This window comes from Poecile atricapillus, chromosome 4 (genome assembly GCF_030490865.1).
Source record: "Poecile atricapillus isolate bPoeAtr1 chromosome 4, bPoeAtr1.hap1, whole genome shotgun sequence".
NCBI classification, from domain to species: Eukaryota; Metazoa; Chordata; class Aves; order Passeriformes; family Paridae; genus Poecile; species Poecile atricapillus.
This window is the reverse complement of record NC_081252.1, coordinates 10,968,249-10,984,446: the sequence shown is the minus strand read 5'-3', so window position 1 is coordinate 10,984,446 and position 16,198 is coordinate 10,968,249. Positions and strand designations below refer to the sequence as shown.

The following is a 16,198-nucleotide window of genomic DNA, read 5'->3' as shown; positions in this document are numbered from 1 at the left end:
GGCTAAAAAGCCAGGTGTTAAACACTGAGCAGGAAAACTAAAACAGCTTCAGTATCTCACATTTAATTAGAGTGAGACCCCGAACCATAAAGAGAAGGTTTAGCAACACAGGAGCAAGCTGAAATGCAGTGTAACAAAATTGGCTTAAAAACTATCAAAACCCTAGTCAGCCACCAGAAAACAGGAGAGTAATGGATGTGAGGTAAACATTACTGATTTCCTCTCTACAGGCTTTGAAGAATGCAGCATGTACATCACAAGGCTTTTATGATGGGCCTAGCTAATATGAATGCCCATTATAGTTGCTGTACTACACTATCTTGAAGGCCACAGAAACAAACAAGCTCTGCCAAGTGACCAAAGAAGAAAAGCTTTCAGGAGAAAACACTCACAAGCACTTCTCCAAGCCTCTCTCAATACCATTCCTCTGTATTTAGACAAAAGTTCAGAATCCAGAGCAATGCCTGCAGTCATTTTTCATTCAATTATATTTCACAGATAAGATGTTCAAAAGTGACCTCTAATTTCAGAAAATGAAATCCCTCAGAACATGTTTGGATATCCAGGGACTAATTGCAGAACTGCCAGACAAAACTGGCACTAACACCTCTTGCCCAGTGCTTCAAATATGCTATTTTAGCTTTGTGTTGAAATGAGGATTTAGAATTTTGATTCTAAGGGGACATAGCTTAACAATTTCCAGTACTTAGGTTGAAGTACATGAAATAAATACTTCTAGGAGCTCAGCTTTAGGAAAAGAATCAAGTCTCAGGGCAAAGAAGAAGTGATGAAGAAAGCAAGGGTGCTGACTTTAAGCTGCAAGGCTTTAAAATGCTGCAATAAACACATAACCACCCACACTAAAATATCTTACATGAGTCAGTAAATACATGTATATACTCTAGGACTGCAGCTATGTTGTTAAGCTTTCTTTTCCGCTGTATTTCACCCTTAAATGAAAGCCATTCTCCCTTCTTGCATCTCACAAAATGAGAGCACCTTTTTCTCCCTCTGAAGAACTACTGTATCTCCAGAATAATGTATTTTTAGCACTTTGGCATAAGCTTTGTTTCCTTGTGACTACCAAGGAAACTGATTCAGTTCAGTGATCCAATGGAAAACAACTTTTTTTTTTTTTTTTTTAATAAATTCCATTATTAGTGGCATCGTTGCTACTACATCCCAAATATTCAGGTTCCTGAGCTCAAGAGAATACAGTGTAGGGGTTTTTTCATGCCAAAATATTTCCCAGGTTGCAAAAGCCTACATGCTGGAGCTTACCCCAAAATAACAGCATCATTCAGGTTACCCCAAAGACATTTACTCAGTGACCCTCATGGTGAACCTGAGATGCCTGGTCACAGTCTAGTAAAGCACAGTGTGCAAACTCAGCAGCAGCTCGAGGCACAATCCTCATTTGTAGGGTGAGAGAGAAGAAGGCTGAGCCCTAAGCTCAAAGACCATAGAGCTCATAATGGTGCAAGAAGTCCACTGGAGGACCAAGAGGCTGAAAGGGAAGGAGGTGTTTGCAACAGGATTCCAACTAGGCGTTGATTAAAATTTTAACTTTTCAATTAGAAGATGTCAGTTTGAAACGCCCAGAATAGTCAAATGTAATTGTTGTCAGCCTCTGGAAACTCTGAGAAGGAAAAACAGCTAGTGAAAAACTTGAAGCCTTCAATACATACCACAAAAACTTCATAGAAATTTTTATATGTTTTGGGGGGAAACTTGCTTACCCTTCTAAGACTACTTCAGTACAGTGGATCAGAGATGCTACTGGCAAAATAAGAATAGAGGAACAAATATAGTGAAGAGTAATCAGCAATTCTACTAAAGGCAAGAGAGGTCCTGTGAAGGTGAAACCTGTAAGGGGACACCCTTGACATTCAAACATAGTTGCAAGAAACCACTGGTATCTCCTGTAACAGGAAAAGTGGAAAGAACCTAAGCTAAGTCAGTCATTCTTTTCAGGGAAGTCTGAATGACAAAAAGCCTTGGAAGTGCTGATCCCACAATCAGTGTTACCTGGGCTTCTGATTAATAACCCTTGATCCTTCTGAACATGCATATAGTTACAGAATGAATATGCAGGAACCTGTACATTAATTCACCCAGTAACAAGAGGCAAAAAAAAAACCAAAAAAAAAAAAAACAAAACACAAACCATAATCAAGAAAAAAACAAGTGTAATGCAAAGAAAGTCATATATATTTGAAATAATACTTGAAAACACTTTTTAAATTTCACTATCTTTGCCGTGCAATTTATTCAGAAAAGTTATTTGCAATAACCAGGCTTTAAAACAGACAGATCATAAAAGGGCAAGAGGTTTCCTTTTCTTTTCCAAACTCATTTTCTTATATCATGATCTATGGAACAGATTTTGTGGAAAATATAATTTACTAAGTTGATAACTCTGTTCCAAATAGTCATACATCAAATAGCATTACAAACAAGCGCTGTAATCAGCAACAGGTCAGGCAATTGTATCTATTTCAGAACTTCAATTCCAAGATTAACTGCTTCATATTTTATTTGGTAAAAGCTGTTACAGAAGGCACATGAAGAGATCAAAGGCTTAAAAAAAACAGCTAAGAGAGTGAAAATAGAGACTATTATTAATATGAAACACTATTTTATAAAGTTGCTAGGAAATGAAAAAAGGGTGAAGCTAAATTCTAATGGAAGACATGTTTGCTACTACTTGTTTATCTTACAAATAAAAGCACACCTTTGTTTCTGGGAAGTACATCTCACCTTTAAGGAAATACACTGACTTCAATTTTAATAACCTCAACTTAACTTCCAACCAATAAAAACATGTCCGATTTGTTTGGGGCTTTTTCTTCCAAAACCCCCCAGCTGCAGATAGCTCTCCAAAGCCAAGCCAAATTCCTCACCTCTAACAGATTTTGCTCAATTCTTATTTGGATTAACTTCTAATCAGCCTGCTAGTTCTTACCTTCTCTAATCCTTTCACCTTTACTACTTCATTTCAGCAACAGTTTGCCTAGGGTTGTTTAAAGAGGCAGCTTTGGCCATACCTGAGCAGATTCCCAGGCAGCACAGACACACCTAAGAAATGCATGCAGGTGAAGCAGTCACCTACGTGGAGCCAGAGTGTACCACAGAGATAAGTTCTCAGAGTGAAGCTCTCAAAAGCACCTAGGAAACCACCCCAACCATTTTCAGACTGAAATTTTACAGAAAGACCTCAGATTTGAAGATGTGCATCCAGATAGATCAAATCAAAACCACAAAAACCTCTCTGAAAACTGGCTAAGCTGCAGTATTGTCAAATGCAATCTACTTGCTCTTTTGGGCAAAGAGGACACCTTGGCACATTCCCCAAAGTGGTATTTTATCTCTCCCCCCAATCCCCTCTTATTTCTGCTTAAATGAAAGATTACCAGTCACTAGAATCCAAACACAAGACATAGAGAGATACCAACCACAGTGTATGCTAGTTACATCACTACAGAAACAGTTAAAAGCCATAAATAGCTTCTGTACCCAAATTAGTGATTTGCTGAATTCAAATTCTTATAAGCAGTTCCTCAAAGAAAATCTTCAAATGCAGTGAGGAACAACTTTTATGCTCTGTTAATCTTTTCTGCTTAAGCTTGAAGCACTATACTTCCCCACTTTAAGAGGGTATGAGAAGACTGAAGCAAATTTAAAATCCTTATGCAAACTTCTATGGGCAATGTCAGCAGATGTTTCCATGCTCACTCTGTCATTATAATGATAAATTATGCTGCTAGCCAAGATTTCAAAGATGACCACTGACTTTTTGCTCCTGTTTTATCTTATTCACTAAAACTACATGTCAGTTTAAGGGTGGGGGGATCCTGGATCTACTCTCCACCTGTGCTCAGAATGACTGAGTTCAAAACTAGATCCTTTCAACACACATTTCATTCATTACCAGTTCAACCAATATGCAAGATGCCTGTGGCACATGAAACACTGCATTAGAACACGTTTTCCAACTCATAACCTCCTGCACTCTACAACAAAGGAGCACTTACTGCCATTGTCGTCAGAGTCCTCACTGCTGCTAGGAAGCCGATGTCGTTTCATGATCTCCCCGGGAAACAGCAGGCAGCCTGGGAAGCAATGAGACAGCACTTAACCCCAGGTAATAACACACAGTCATCAACTTGTGCTTCTGATGGCATGCAAGCATTTACAGCACACAAAGGAAAACAAACAACTCCAGCTGCAGCTGAAATATGAACAGTGAACCTCTCAAGGATGCTTAATTAGGCTGTTATCATATGAGCAGGTGAACAACACTGGAGAGTGGCAATGACAATCCCACCAATGCTCTCCCCACACCAAAACCACCGTGTTTTGTCCTGAGAGGTGTAAAAATCACTAAATATCCACAGCCAATGTGCTTAACTTCCCCTGCCTATTCTGACACTAGATTTGCAATACAATAACGTTTTTACTGCTTGTGTAAATATTTACTTTGGCTAATATATTTTTGGAGCAATTTTATTCCTGTTTAAAGTGCCAGATTTACGAAATCGGAGATTAAAGTCATCCACTTACACATAAAAAATGAAACATCAGCAGTAGCAAGCCCAGTTTTCCCAGATTAACTAAACATGCATCATCTATGCCCTGGAAAGCACCACCCTCTAAGATGAGAGTTACTTCCTCCTGAAGGCACATTTCTAGCGCCATGCCTACAACACTAACTGTTCTTTGGGAGTAAGATTATTCAGATGATTATTCAGAGGTTCCTCCAAATTGCCAGATTTCTACCAATACCAAATTCATGGACACATGGGCCTGTGATAAAAAGGCCAAAAATTCCAAGTGCTTTTAACTGCTATTCTCAGGGTACTGACATTTTCATGTGTATTCCCTGTGGAATGAAACAAAATTCAGAAAAAAAAAAAAAAAAAGAAACTGTAAATAGCTAGTCAGTACTTACATGTAAAAAGCTATTAAAAAGTGCAAGTTGAAGAGCAGAAAAAAACATGACAAGTCCAGAAAGGCATTTCCACCATAAGATAAACTGACAAGGACTCTAGATGCACATCAAAACCCCCGAGTCTTCGCTTACCACATATCAATTGTGATATCAACAAAGTCTGGGCACTCTGCTGGCACCAAATCCCTCACACCTACCTTCTGCACACAGATTTGGAGATCAGATGCCAAAATATTCTTTTGCTTCTAGCTAAGTGCAGAAAATCTAACCTTATTTCCGTGTGAGTTCGGACTTCCTCAAAACCTCTCAACAAAACTCTTTCCATTGCTCCTTTGTGTCAGAATTAACTGCTTCAACTTTGTTCACTGAGAACAGGGCTCATTGTAAGAAATTCAGTAAAGCCTTCAACTTTTATAAGACTGATTCCCAAAATAAGAAAACCCAAAAAAACTAACAAAGCCTGGCATTATTTACAATAGAGCACAAAAATATCTGCTCTTCCAGAAGTGATTCATATCACAAAAAGAAATTAGCATTTTTGAGAGAATTCATTTTGTCACCGCTAGCAAGTTATAAGCAACTGAACCTGTGATCTATTTTACACTTCCAGAGAACTTAATGCAGTTCTAAGAGCATGAGCATTGCAGTCTTGCCTCCTTTTCCATATTATATGTGCAAACAGAGTTGGGGGGAAGCCTCCCTCCCACACAGACTGGCTTTTCAGAGCAGGATTTAATACACCCGTCACTGAAACATGTAACAGTTTTGAACTGCAAATTTTGCTCACTAAAGAGAAGCTGAATGGTTCACCTCACCAAGACCTTTTGTCACCATTCCATAGAGTGAGAGTTCATATACAGTGTCTGATACCAGAGAATAAAGAATCATCAATGGCAGCCTCTCACAGAGCCAGAAGAATTCTCTCCAAAAATTGCTTTGAAGCAGGCCAGAACTTTGTGTGTACGGGAGACAGAAATGCTGCCAGTGGATAAATACACAGACCAGCCAGGACCATCAAAACCCACTGAATACAGATCTGGTAGAAATGCAGGAGATCCAGAGCCAAGTTCCTATACAGTCACTTAGAAAGACAGAAAGCAAACATTCAGATTCAAAACAAGCTAAGACAAAACTGAAAAATCAATTTGTTCTTACAAGGCCAAACTAGGGGGATGAGTATATATCTGTAAGAGACTTCCTCTATTAGTTCACATATTAATAATAGCAACGTAAAAGAAGATACCAATTTAGCAAAAATCTCCCATAAACAAAGTAAACAAAATTTGGAAGGAAATACAGGAAAATTGCCCTATCTCAGAAGTGTAATTTGTATATTCCTGGTCAAAATTCTCACTTCCTGGTTTATTTCCTACATGGTCTGAAAAGCATAATACACTGTTAAGCAAAATAACAGAATGTAAGTACACTAAGACACACCTGTGAACTTGTAACAAACAAGAGAATTTGGAATTCTGCTCCTTCACATCTTTCCGGAAAAGCATATTTTGAGCTGACTTTCTTCTAACATACTTTCTGCAAATTCAAAAAAATAAGGAAAGAGATGGAACCTTCTTCCTCCCACCACATGTCTTTAAAAACACAAACTGAACATCTCCTTTTTGGTTGCTGTTCAAAGGAAAGAGTGGTAATCACATGTCCCAGTTTAAGCACTCTCCAGAGGTTTTTCAGGAAATAAGCCAGAGCAGAAGCCACTTTCCTGAGTACAGGGTATAGATAAGGCACCTAATTTCCTTGTCCACTCTAGTCAGGCATCTGAAATTGGCCACTCTGAAAAACCCGTGTTCTCAATAGTAACATTAAAAGAAATATCCCATTTGATGAAGCTCCTGTGAGATTGTTTGATAGATCCATGCAGAAAAAAAAAATGAAAGAGTTAAAACTCAGAGATCTCATTTTCCCATCTTTGAACATAATCTGAGTTTACAGGGAGCTAAATACCAGATGAAAAAACAGCATTTGGCTTCTTAGAGCAAGACTCAAACCCCTTAAGATTAACCCCCTGGAACTTTTGTCATTAGAAGAACAGCTTTTTTCAACCTCTGAAATAATTTTAAACTGCTCCCAACAGATGTTCATATCCACAGCCCAGAACACATGTTCTAGAGATAACATTGGAACAGCTAATAAGACTTACAACCACACACATTGAAATGTTTTTGGTTTAAGGGTTTCACAGTGCCTCTGCCTCAAAGGCTACTGGTTTCTGTCAGGTGGTGGGTGACTCAAAGTCACACAAGAAACACGTTAAGAAGTGCACATTAAAAATAAACTTGGGTTATGGATAGTGATAGTTTTATGCAGACTGATACTGCACGTTTTTCCCCGTTCCAGCAGGCGTACACTGTGATCGCTGTAAGCAAAGAGACTTCACATGTAAGCATAAAAATGGTAAAACATTTGAGGACAGCTTTAATACCAGGAGTAAAAGCTATGCACCCCAGCCTGCAACACTTGCAGGGCAGGAAGAGACACCCAGATGACTGAGCTCAATTCCCAAGTGCGTGCAAACACGTAATTGCTGCCCAGCCCCAAAGTTTCCACAAAACATCCACTGCACCCACACACGCCACAGAATGACCTCCCAAACCCCTTCGCAGAACCAGCGGTGCTCTGAAGCAAGGACACAGGCAGCCAAGCAGTGCTCCTGAGTGAACCCTGGATCTCCCATCAAACATTTCTACAACTGTTTTTCCCAAATTCTTACACCAGCCCCAAAATGGTGTTTGCCCAACACCCTGTTTGTTCACCTGAAGAGAAAGGCCAGCGCTTCAAAAGCTGCTGCAGAGTCCAACAACCCTAAGCTGACAAAGGCTGCATCACCAAGCCACACTCTCTATCAGTTTTCACTGAGTCGTGTGAATTCTTAATAACTCAGCAACCTTTGTACACAGACTTTCATTTCTTTTCCTCCAAAGAGGAAAGACCATTGTTTTTTTTGTGTTAAAACCATCCTTTCAGAAATCAGTCAGACCAACACACAGCATGCTGATCCTGTTTTCTCCTGAGCATGCCAATATAACATTTAGCCATTTATTGGGAAGGAACCAAACTGGGCTGAGAATAATGCCAGCCTTCAGCCAAGCACAGCTTTCGAGAAACAGCCACAACTCCGCTGGCAATGTTACTCCAATTTCACGGGCAGCAAAGCATCCAAGAGCACTTCATGCATTCACATCACCATGATAAATGGCACAAATGGGACAGAGACCATGCCTTTTTAGTCCCCAATCACCCTCAGATGAGCTAGCCACACCAGGGCAGCACTAGTGAGGCCAGGCACACCTTGCAACACGTGCCACTGTGCTGCTCCAGAGGCTGAAGGTGCTGTTCTGTTTTACAGCAACACGTCACCAAGTCATTTTTCCATCCTTTTTAATTGTGCTTGCTCTGAAAGTTAAGGTCTGGGTTTTACTCACTGGTTAGATACAAACTTTAAACATAAGAATGCAACTCTGAACTTCAATGGTGGATTTGATGAAATTGTTTTTGAAGGCAAAATTACACCACCTGAAACTGGCTTCTGTATTTTAGAGAGCGTGGGAAGTCTTTTTCAAAATCCTTGCAAATGCTGTGCAAATGAAATGACTAGACAAGAATCCAATATAATCAATGTCAGGCCACACAATCGCATTTGAATTTACATATCCTTGTGGAGCTGAGCAACAAACACCTAAATCTATACAAATAACTAGATACAGGTAGGCACTGTCCACATCCCAGTATTTGATGACAGATGCAGTGCAATGGGTTACACTCAGCAACCTGACACAGTACAGCAAATTCACTATTTTTAGCAGCATGCATTACCATGCTACTCCATCCTTACCTCTCCAAGAAATAAATTACCAAAAAAATCCAAAGACCCCACAGGACAGTGATGTCAAGACCCTTTTTTCTCCCACACTGGAGTCCCAGAAGTTGCACTGGTATGAGCATAAAAAATGCAAAGAGCAGAAATCTAGACAGTACCCCGTGAAACTGGGACAACAGCATGCACACACATACATCCATGTGCCACACACCACGTGCAGAGTTAAGGACCCCACATAGTTCTTCATGCAGTTTGACCTCAAGTAGAGAGGCAATCAAAGAGAAAGATGTAAAGTGTGTCAGTCCTTGTTATGCAAATAGCTAAACAGAACCAGATTGTAAAAAAAAAAAATTATACATGGAAAAATTTACATCCTCGGGTCAAAGGTTTTCCACAGCACAATTCTTACTGAAGTATTTTCAAGGGCTGCATAAACCCCTGGGTAAAAGAGTGTATAATTCAAACTCTGACAGACAATTAACTGTAACCATGTTAACGGGTGTCACTATAACAAACTGCACTGAACAGCTGCAGAGACAGAATGGGAAGAAAGCAGAGTTATGACAGATGTACACCCTGAAGACAAACTGAAAAACTGGCTTTTCCTGAAAGTAACCCACTAACTGCGATGAAACGAAGACCTAATTATCTCTAGTACACAAGAAATTGCTTCAGAACACCTATTGTACAAATGGAAGTGAAGTGTGACACAGCTTAATAAAATGGATAGAAGATGGAGACATTTGGCTTCTACTACTTGGCTCTTTTTAAATAGCTTATTTATAACACCACCCCTCCTTCACTGACACCTGACATCTCAAGAAGCTTTTTTGCTACTACTGTAGCCCTAAACAAAAAAAGAAAAACAAAAAAAAAAAAACCACATCAGAAATAAGCTGTATTACTAAAATCCACCTAAAACTTTAAAATTCCATAAAAGCTTTCACAGCAACATTTTATAGTCACAAGGATACAAGGAGAGTTCTGAAATGAAATATTCACAAAGGGAAATACAGGTTGGGTATTGGGAAGAAGTTTTTTACAGAAAGGGCGATAAAGTATTGGAATGGTCTGTCCAGGGAGGTGGTGGAGTCACCATCCCTGGATGTGTTTCAAAAAAGACTGGATGTGGCACTCGGTGCCATGGTTTAGTTCAGGTGTTAGGGCTGGGTTGGACTCGATGATGTTGGAGGTCTCTTCCAACCTAGTCATTCTGTGATTACAGTATTATGTAGCATTGTCCACAGTGCAAAGAGTCACAGACCTTAAATATGGAGGAAAAAAAAAATCCTCCAAGTCTCACAAAACAAATAAGTACTTGGCCAAACAATTTGATATTTCTATCAAATTCAGCACACCTATTCAAAATTTCACTAGACAAGAGAGAAGCACAATTTGGCTGTATCAACCCAGCACTTCCAAGGTATCCACGTGCTCATTTATGCACTTGTGAAAGCCAGCTCATAATGTTAACTTACTACCTGAGCAGTGGCAGCAAATGACTCCCAAACTGTGGGAGTAAATGGAACTGACCATCCAAAACCTTGGAACAATGGGCTCCATGAATTAATGCAACCCAAGCTGCACCCACTGCAGTTCATCTCTTCTACCTAGGAAATGGTACCAGCCTGGTCATCTCCAGTTGAAAACAGGAGCATGAAGCAGCAGTACTAACCACATGGAGAAAACATTTGGTGAAACACTGGAAGTTTCTTTTTTTACTAGGTTCTGTGAATTGGGAATGAAACCAGAGAAGCTGGAAGGGAAATCTGCAGCTGTGAGAGGAAAGAGGAGTTTATTATTATTATTTTATTTTAAACATATGTATTAAACATAGCTCAAAAGCAGGGAGCAAGTGGTATCTGAAGCCAGAGGGAAAATCCTGCCACTAAAACATACAATCCTTGCTGTTTCAACAATATCCCACTGAGTGTGAGAAACCTCTAGAAATAGAAGCATAACAAGCATATTTTGGCATAACTTTTATGAAGGCTTTAGGTTTGCAAGTGTGGGCAGCTCATGACTTAGTTCAAAGACAGCACCTGTTTAAAAAGGAAATTATTCCAAATAACAGCTAAATCTTTCTCTAAAAAAATGGGGCTGGCATAAAAGCATCTTCAGCCTTTGACATTAAAACGTCAACTAAAATACGTTGCTAAATCCTACTGGAATTTGTAATACTCCCTCACAGCTACGTGCGCCCACTCAGACCATGTCACCCACGGCCTGTTTTACTTGGGGTGGGGGGGCTGACAGATCTCAGGATGCCCCGTCTCTCACCTGCGGGTGAGCCTAATCAACTTCCTCAGAACAAGGCGATCAGCTGAGGAGCTGGAGAGAGCCGGGAGGAGAAGTTGGCCGGCGGCGGGCGCTGCTCGCAGGTGCGCTGAGCCTCGGCCGCCCCGCCGCGCCCACGGCTGCGGGATCGGAGCCACCTCCCCGCAGGGCGAGAGCCGAGGCTGCGGGTGTCGCTTCCAGAGCGGCACTCCCGCCGACCGCCGGCTCCAGCCCGGCCGGGTGCCGCTCAGGGAACCTCTCCCCCTCCTCCTCCTCCCGCAGCGATCCCATCTCGGCTCCGGTCCCGCACCGCGCCCGCCCAGGGTTCGCGGCAGCGGCGCCGACCCCGGAGCCGCCAGGGCACGGCCAGCTGAGGTCACGGAGCAGCCTCCCGGCCCGGGCGCCGCCGGGCTACACCGCCCCCGCGGGGGTGGCACCTTCCCGGCCAGCAGCACGGCCGCCGGCTTCCACGAGAAGCAGCCCGGCTCGCCCCCTCCTTCCCCTCCCTCCCGGCTCCCGCTCCTCCCCGCCGCCGGCCGCACCAATCCGCTCGGCCACGGCTGCAAATCAAACTTGGTGCCCCCGGCTCCGCCGCCTCTCCCTCCAAGCCCTGTCACTGCCGAAAACGGCCACGGCACCTTCCCTGCCCGCCCCCGCGGCCACGCTGCCACGGAGGGGGTGGACGGGACGGCGGATCGAGCGGCAGCTCGGAGACGAGCTCATTTTCTGTGTCCGTCTCTCCTCCCACTCCCAGACAGTTCTGGAAACTGTGTTATCACCTCTTGTCACAGGAAACCAACCAGCAGGCGGTGCAAACAAACAAACACCCTTTGCCTCCACCCTTCCCAAAATCATCCTATCGGGAACGAACGGGCGGGCGCGAACGGGAAAGGAAAAGCAAATAAATAAAAAAAAAAAAAATCCACAAATAAAACCAAAACAACAAAACATTACCCCCCCCCAAAAAAAAAATTAAAAAAAAAAAAAAACAAAAAAAAAAAACCCACAACACCCAAACAACCACCAAAATTCTCCTGGGAGCAGGCGACTACGCGAGCCCAGGGCCGGGCAGGGTGGCTTTGTCTAGCAGGAACAAGTGGAATGATGGCTGGAGCCGCACTCACCTCCCCAGGGAGAGCGGCCCGTTACACAGAAATGCCGCAGCCCCGCTCCGTCCCGCTCGCCAGGCGCCGGGGCAAGAGCCAAATCGCGGAGCTGCCCCGACCGCCGCCCGAGCAAGTTGGGGCGTCCGCCGCCGCTCCCCCTGTGATGTTCCGTTCGCGCCCCAACACCGCCGGCCGCCTTTCCGCTCCCTCGCCCGCAAACTCCGGCCCGGCCACGCGGATTCGCCCCTCGGCCTGCGCCGGGCACGGGCGGCGGGAGGGGGCCCGGCCCCCGCCGCGTCCTGCCCAAGTTCGCTGCGCGCCCCCCGCTCCGCTCCCGCTTCACCTCCCGCAGCCGGGGCGGGGGCCGGGCGCGGCGGGGTCGCCGTGCACCTGCCGGCCGCTGCCCCGAGGCCGCCCCGCGCCCCGGAGGGGCCGGGCAGCGCCGCACACATTTCCCCGCCTTTTCCCACTCTCAAACACGTGCACTTCGGGGCTCGGGCAAGTTGTTCTCCGGCAGGAGACACCGCGCGCCCGCCTGGGGGGACAGGGCCAGCTCTGACAGCCCGGCGCTCGGCGCCTCCAGCGGAGCACCCACCGGCGCCCATCAAGCGGGCGGCGGACCGGCTGCGGCTCTCCCGCTCCGAAAGGCAACTTCTGTTTCATTTCACCGATGAGCAGCTTGTATGCTTTCCGAGCAATTTTTCCCCCCCCCCCCCAAGCCAAATCCAAGTGCGACTGGGGGGGGTTGGGAGTTAAAGGTGGGGGGGAACAAAGCTGCTCCTGCACACCGAACCTCCTCTCCCACGCACACCGCTTCTCGCCCGCGGCGAGAGGCGACGGGTCTCGTGGGCATCTGGGTAACACGGTGACACACAGTGGCCATGACTCTCCCCCACCCCCTTCCTACACATCAGTATCCGAGCAGGACTTGCGCTCTGCCATTGCCATCTGGCTACCAAGTTGCTCCAACGCTTCCTACTTTCCGCGGCGGGCGATACCCGGCGCTGCCCCCGCGGCGCAGCCTGCAGCTCCGCCTGGGGCGCAGGGCCGGCGGCACGGCAAGGCACGGCACGGTGCAGAACGGTGCAGAACGGTGCAGAACGGAACGGCACCGACACCGGCGGCTCACTTGGCCGCTGCACCTGGGGAGCTGCGCGGTCCCCGCTTGCCCGCAGCGGAACAAAAAAGGGAGCCGGCACCGGCCGGTGTGGCCGGGCGGCAGCGCTGCCTCCCCTCCCGCCTCCGCCCGCCACAGCCCCGCACAAGTTGCTTGTGGGATAGCGGAGCCGCAACTCGGCCGCCTCCCCTCGCCCCGTACCGAGCGGCGCGGCTCTTGGCGCCATGTTAATGACGTACTATCTTATTTCCACTAGGCAGCGACCTTCGGCACGAAACTGCTCTCCCGCCGCCTCCGGAGCGACAAAAAAACCCCATCAAATATGGCTGTGCTGGCGGCTCCGCGGCTGGCGCTGCGGCGGGCACGGTTACCTGCTGGCGGCGGCGCGGCGGCGGCGAGGGCGGGCGGCGCGGCCGGGCTCCCCCTGCGCGGAGGGCTCGGGGCCGCCGCATGAGTTCGGCGCGGCGCCGGGCAGCGGGCACGGAGAGAGGCTCGCTGCGCCACACACACACACACACACACACACACACACACGCACTCACTCTCTCTCTCACACACACACACACACACAGATTCCCTCTGACTGACGTTTGTACTTGTTATGGAGGAAGGACTCCGTGAATCAAACTCGTTTCTGGGTCACTGCTGCCACAGGGGGGAGCTGCTTTAATCCCCTGCCAAAACTGGAAGGCGAGGGAAGGGGGGAGAAATAATAATAATAATAATGCAGCGGCGGGGTGGGGAGGCGGCGGCGCGGCCCCCGGGGTGCCGCCGTTAACTCTTGGCGGGCCCGGCCGCACCGCGCGGGGCTCCCGCCGCCCCTCGCCGCCGGAGCCCCCGGGGGAGCGCGGCCGCCCGGCTCCCGCCGCCTCCCGCTCGTCTTCCAGCGGGCTGGAAAATGCAGATGGGAGGCAACGCCGTGCGGCTGGCAGCTGGGAAATGATACGTGTCTGCACCCGCATCCCGCCCGCGGCACTGCTGGCCTTACCCTGCAACCATTAACGCTTCTCTCCAAAAGATTTAAGGCGATTTCGCAAGCAGGAATTCTAGCGCTGCACTGGCTCCCCGTGCAGAACGCATGAGTCACTATTTGTCAAGCAGAGAAACTGAGGGTACCAAGAGTTAAACGCTGTGGCCACATGCGTAGCGCATAATTGCCGGGGCAAGAATAAAACTGCACGCTCCCTATTCTCAGCCCCCAGCGTTATCCCTCTGGCTCGTTAACTTTGATACTTCTCAAAAACTAGAAAGAGCCAACACGATCTGCGGTTCAGTTCACATCTCTCTAGCAGGAGAGGAAATTATCTTAAATTGGCACCAAATGACATACTAAACTTCCCATTACCTAAAAAGCGTGTTTGAATGCAGATTTCCTTATTTTTCCACATAAATCGCTTTACCTCACGCCATACACCTGTGCTCCCTGAGTGAAAAAAACTCGCCCTTTTGAGCAGAATTCCTGAGCAGATATAGTCTGAGGTAATAAACACCACAGAGAAGATTCAACATAAGCTCAGACACCGAATTAAGGCGATCTGTGCAAAGTAATCCCCATAGTATGCAAATACAAATTAATGCAGCCTCCACAGCAATATCAGTCTGCCAAAGAATCGCACCTTAATTCTTAGTTCAGCAGAGGAATTGGGTCGTTTACTCATCTGTGCAAACCGAGTCATTCATTCTGCCGTCTCCCCCACCCACCTACCCAAAAATGAAGCGCTATGTACATTGAATCCGTGCATCCTAAAAAGTTTCCTTTACTACAAAAACATCCTTCCCCCCGCGCCCCCCCCCCCCACCCCCCGGAAATATTATTTCACTTTGAAAATCAGGCAGTCGTGCTTTTATTCACAGAACACCCTGAAGCACCTTCAGGTTTTTAGAGCCTAAGACTTTGATTCCCTTGTTTTCTGCTACATGAAAATACAAAAAGGCAGACATTCCTCACTTTTTTCCCACACTTGCCTCGGCATCCAGACCTGTAAAGATACCTGTTAGCATAGCTTTCTGTACATCAGCAGCCTAATTAGGAACATCCACGATGATCCATACAACACACCCCATCATAGTACCTGATAATTATAATAAACTTACTGACACACCCCTGTCACCTTACCCCTGAACTTCCAGGGGTGTTAATTTTCAATACTGACTGGAAACTTAGTTGTTCTGTATTTCCTAAATAGCATATACCTGTTGCTGTGCCATGCTATAAACCCCAGAACAGAATAGGTCAGAGTTTTTCTCCTCAGTGGTCTGCAGGAGCTCAGGGATTACTTCTCACAAGTCGATAAAAAGTAATCACAATTAGCAAAGCTACTGTCAATTGGCATTTACTACACAGAGGTATGCACTTCTACTGGGTCAATATGATGATTTTTCTTCTAAATCATTTTAAATAATATTCTCCATTGTAAAATATGGAAGGATCACAAGAAATGCTGTTTGTTCCACTTTCCTGAATTCTTTCCAAGAACTTCAGAACAAGCTTCTGAGAAGAGCTTAAATGTGAATGGGCTCTAATTTCTCAAGAGGAATGACAGAAACTTTCCTATCTCAAGCTCCTTGGATTTGAGGCAGTGTTTTTGTTTTCATGTGATTAGTTTTCCTTTGCATACATAGCCAAGTTTATATTACACCTTGTATTTTAGGAAACATTTCTCTTGGAAGCCATGTGAGGCCGTACATTTAAGATAACATGATTGTTTTCACATTTAAGATAACATTAATGTTTGCATGGTACCATGAATGATGGGCTGTGTTTTTAAAAAGTACCCACTATCTCCATTACTGTAAAAAACACCCCAAATGTGAGTCCTCTGCTTGCTTCCACAAGCAGTTGGCCCAGTCTTTACAAGAAGGCAACACAACTGGAACAAAGATGCTGTTTTGTCTCTGAGTGTAGTGTATTCACA

The 16,198-nt window shown here is 45.6% G+C and overlaps 1 protein-coding gene across 10 annotated transcripts in view; it reads right to left on the bottom strand.

Moving 5' to 3' along the window:
* Positions 1–13,864, bottom strand: part of JADE1 (jade family PHD finger 1) — a 43,152-nt gene extending 29,288 nt beyond the window's left edge. The window contains exons 1-2 of one of the 10 annotated variants that reach the window (XM_058838606.1): positions 13,655–13,864; positions 4,035–4,112 (exon numbers count right to left, since the gene is read on the bottom strand). In XM_058838606.1, coding sequence (XP_058694589.1) covers positions 4,035–4,086 — 52 coding nt within the window. In that variant the 5' untranslated portion in view covers positions 4,087–4,112; positions 13,655–13,864. Of the gene's footprint in view, positions 1–4,034; positions 4,113–6,388; positions 6,485–11,063; positions 11,554–12,184; positions 12,602–13,484; positions 13,623–13,654 lie in introns of those variants that run through there. The other 9 variants (XM_058838603.1, XM_058838600.1, XM_058838605.1 and 6 more) reach the window with 9 other exon arrangements.
* Between the last annotated feature and the right edge of the window lie 2,334 nt (positions 13,865–16,198).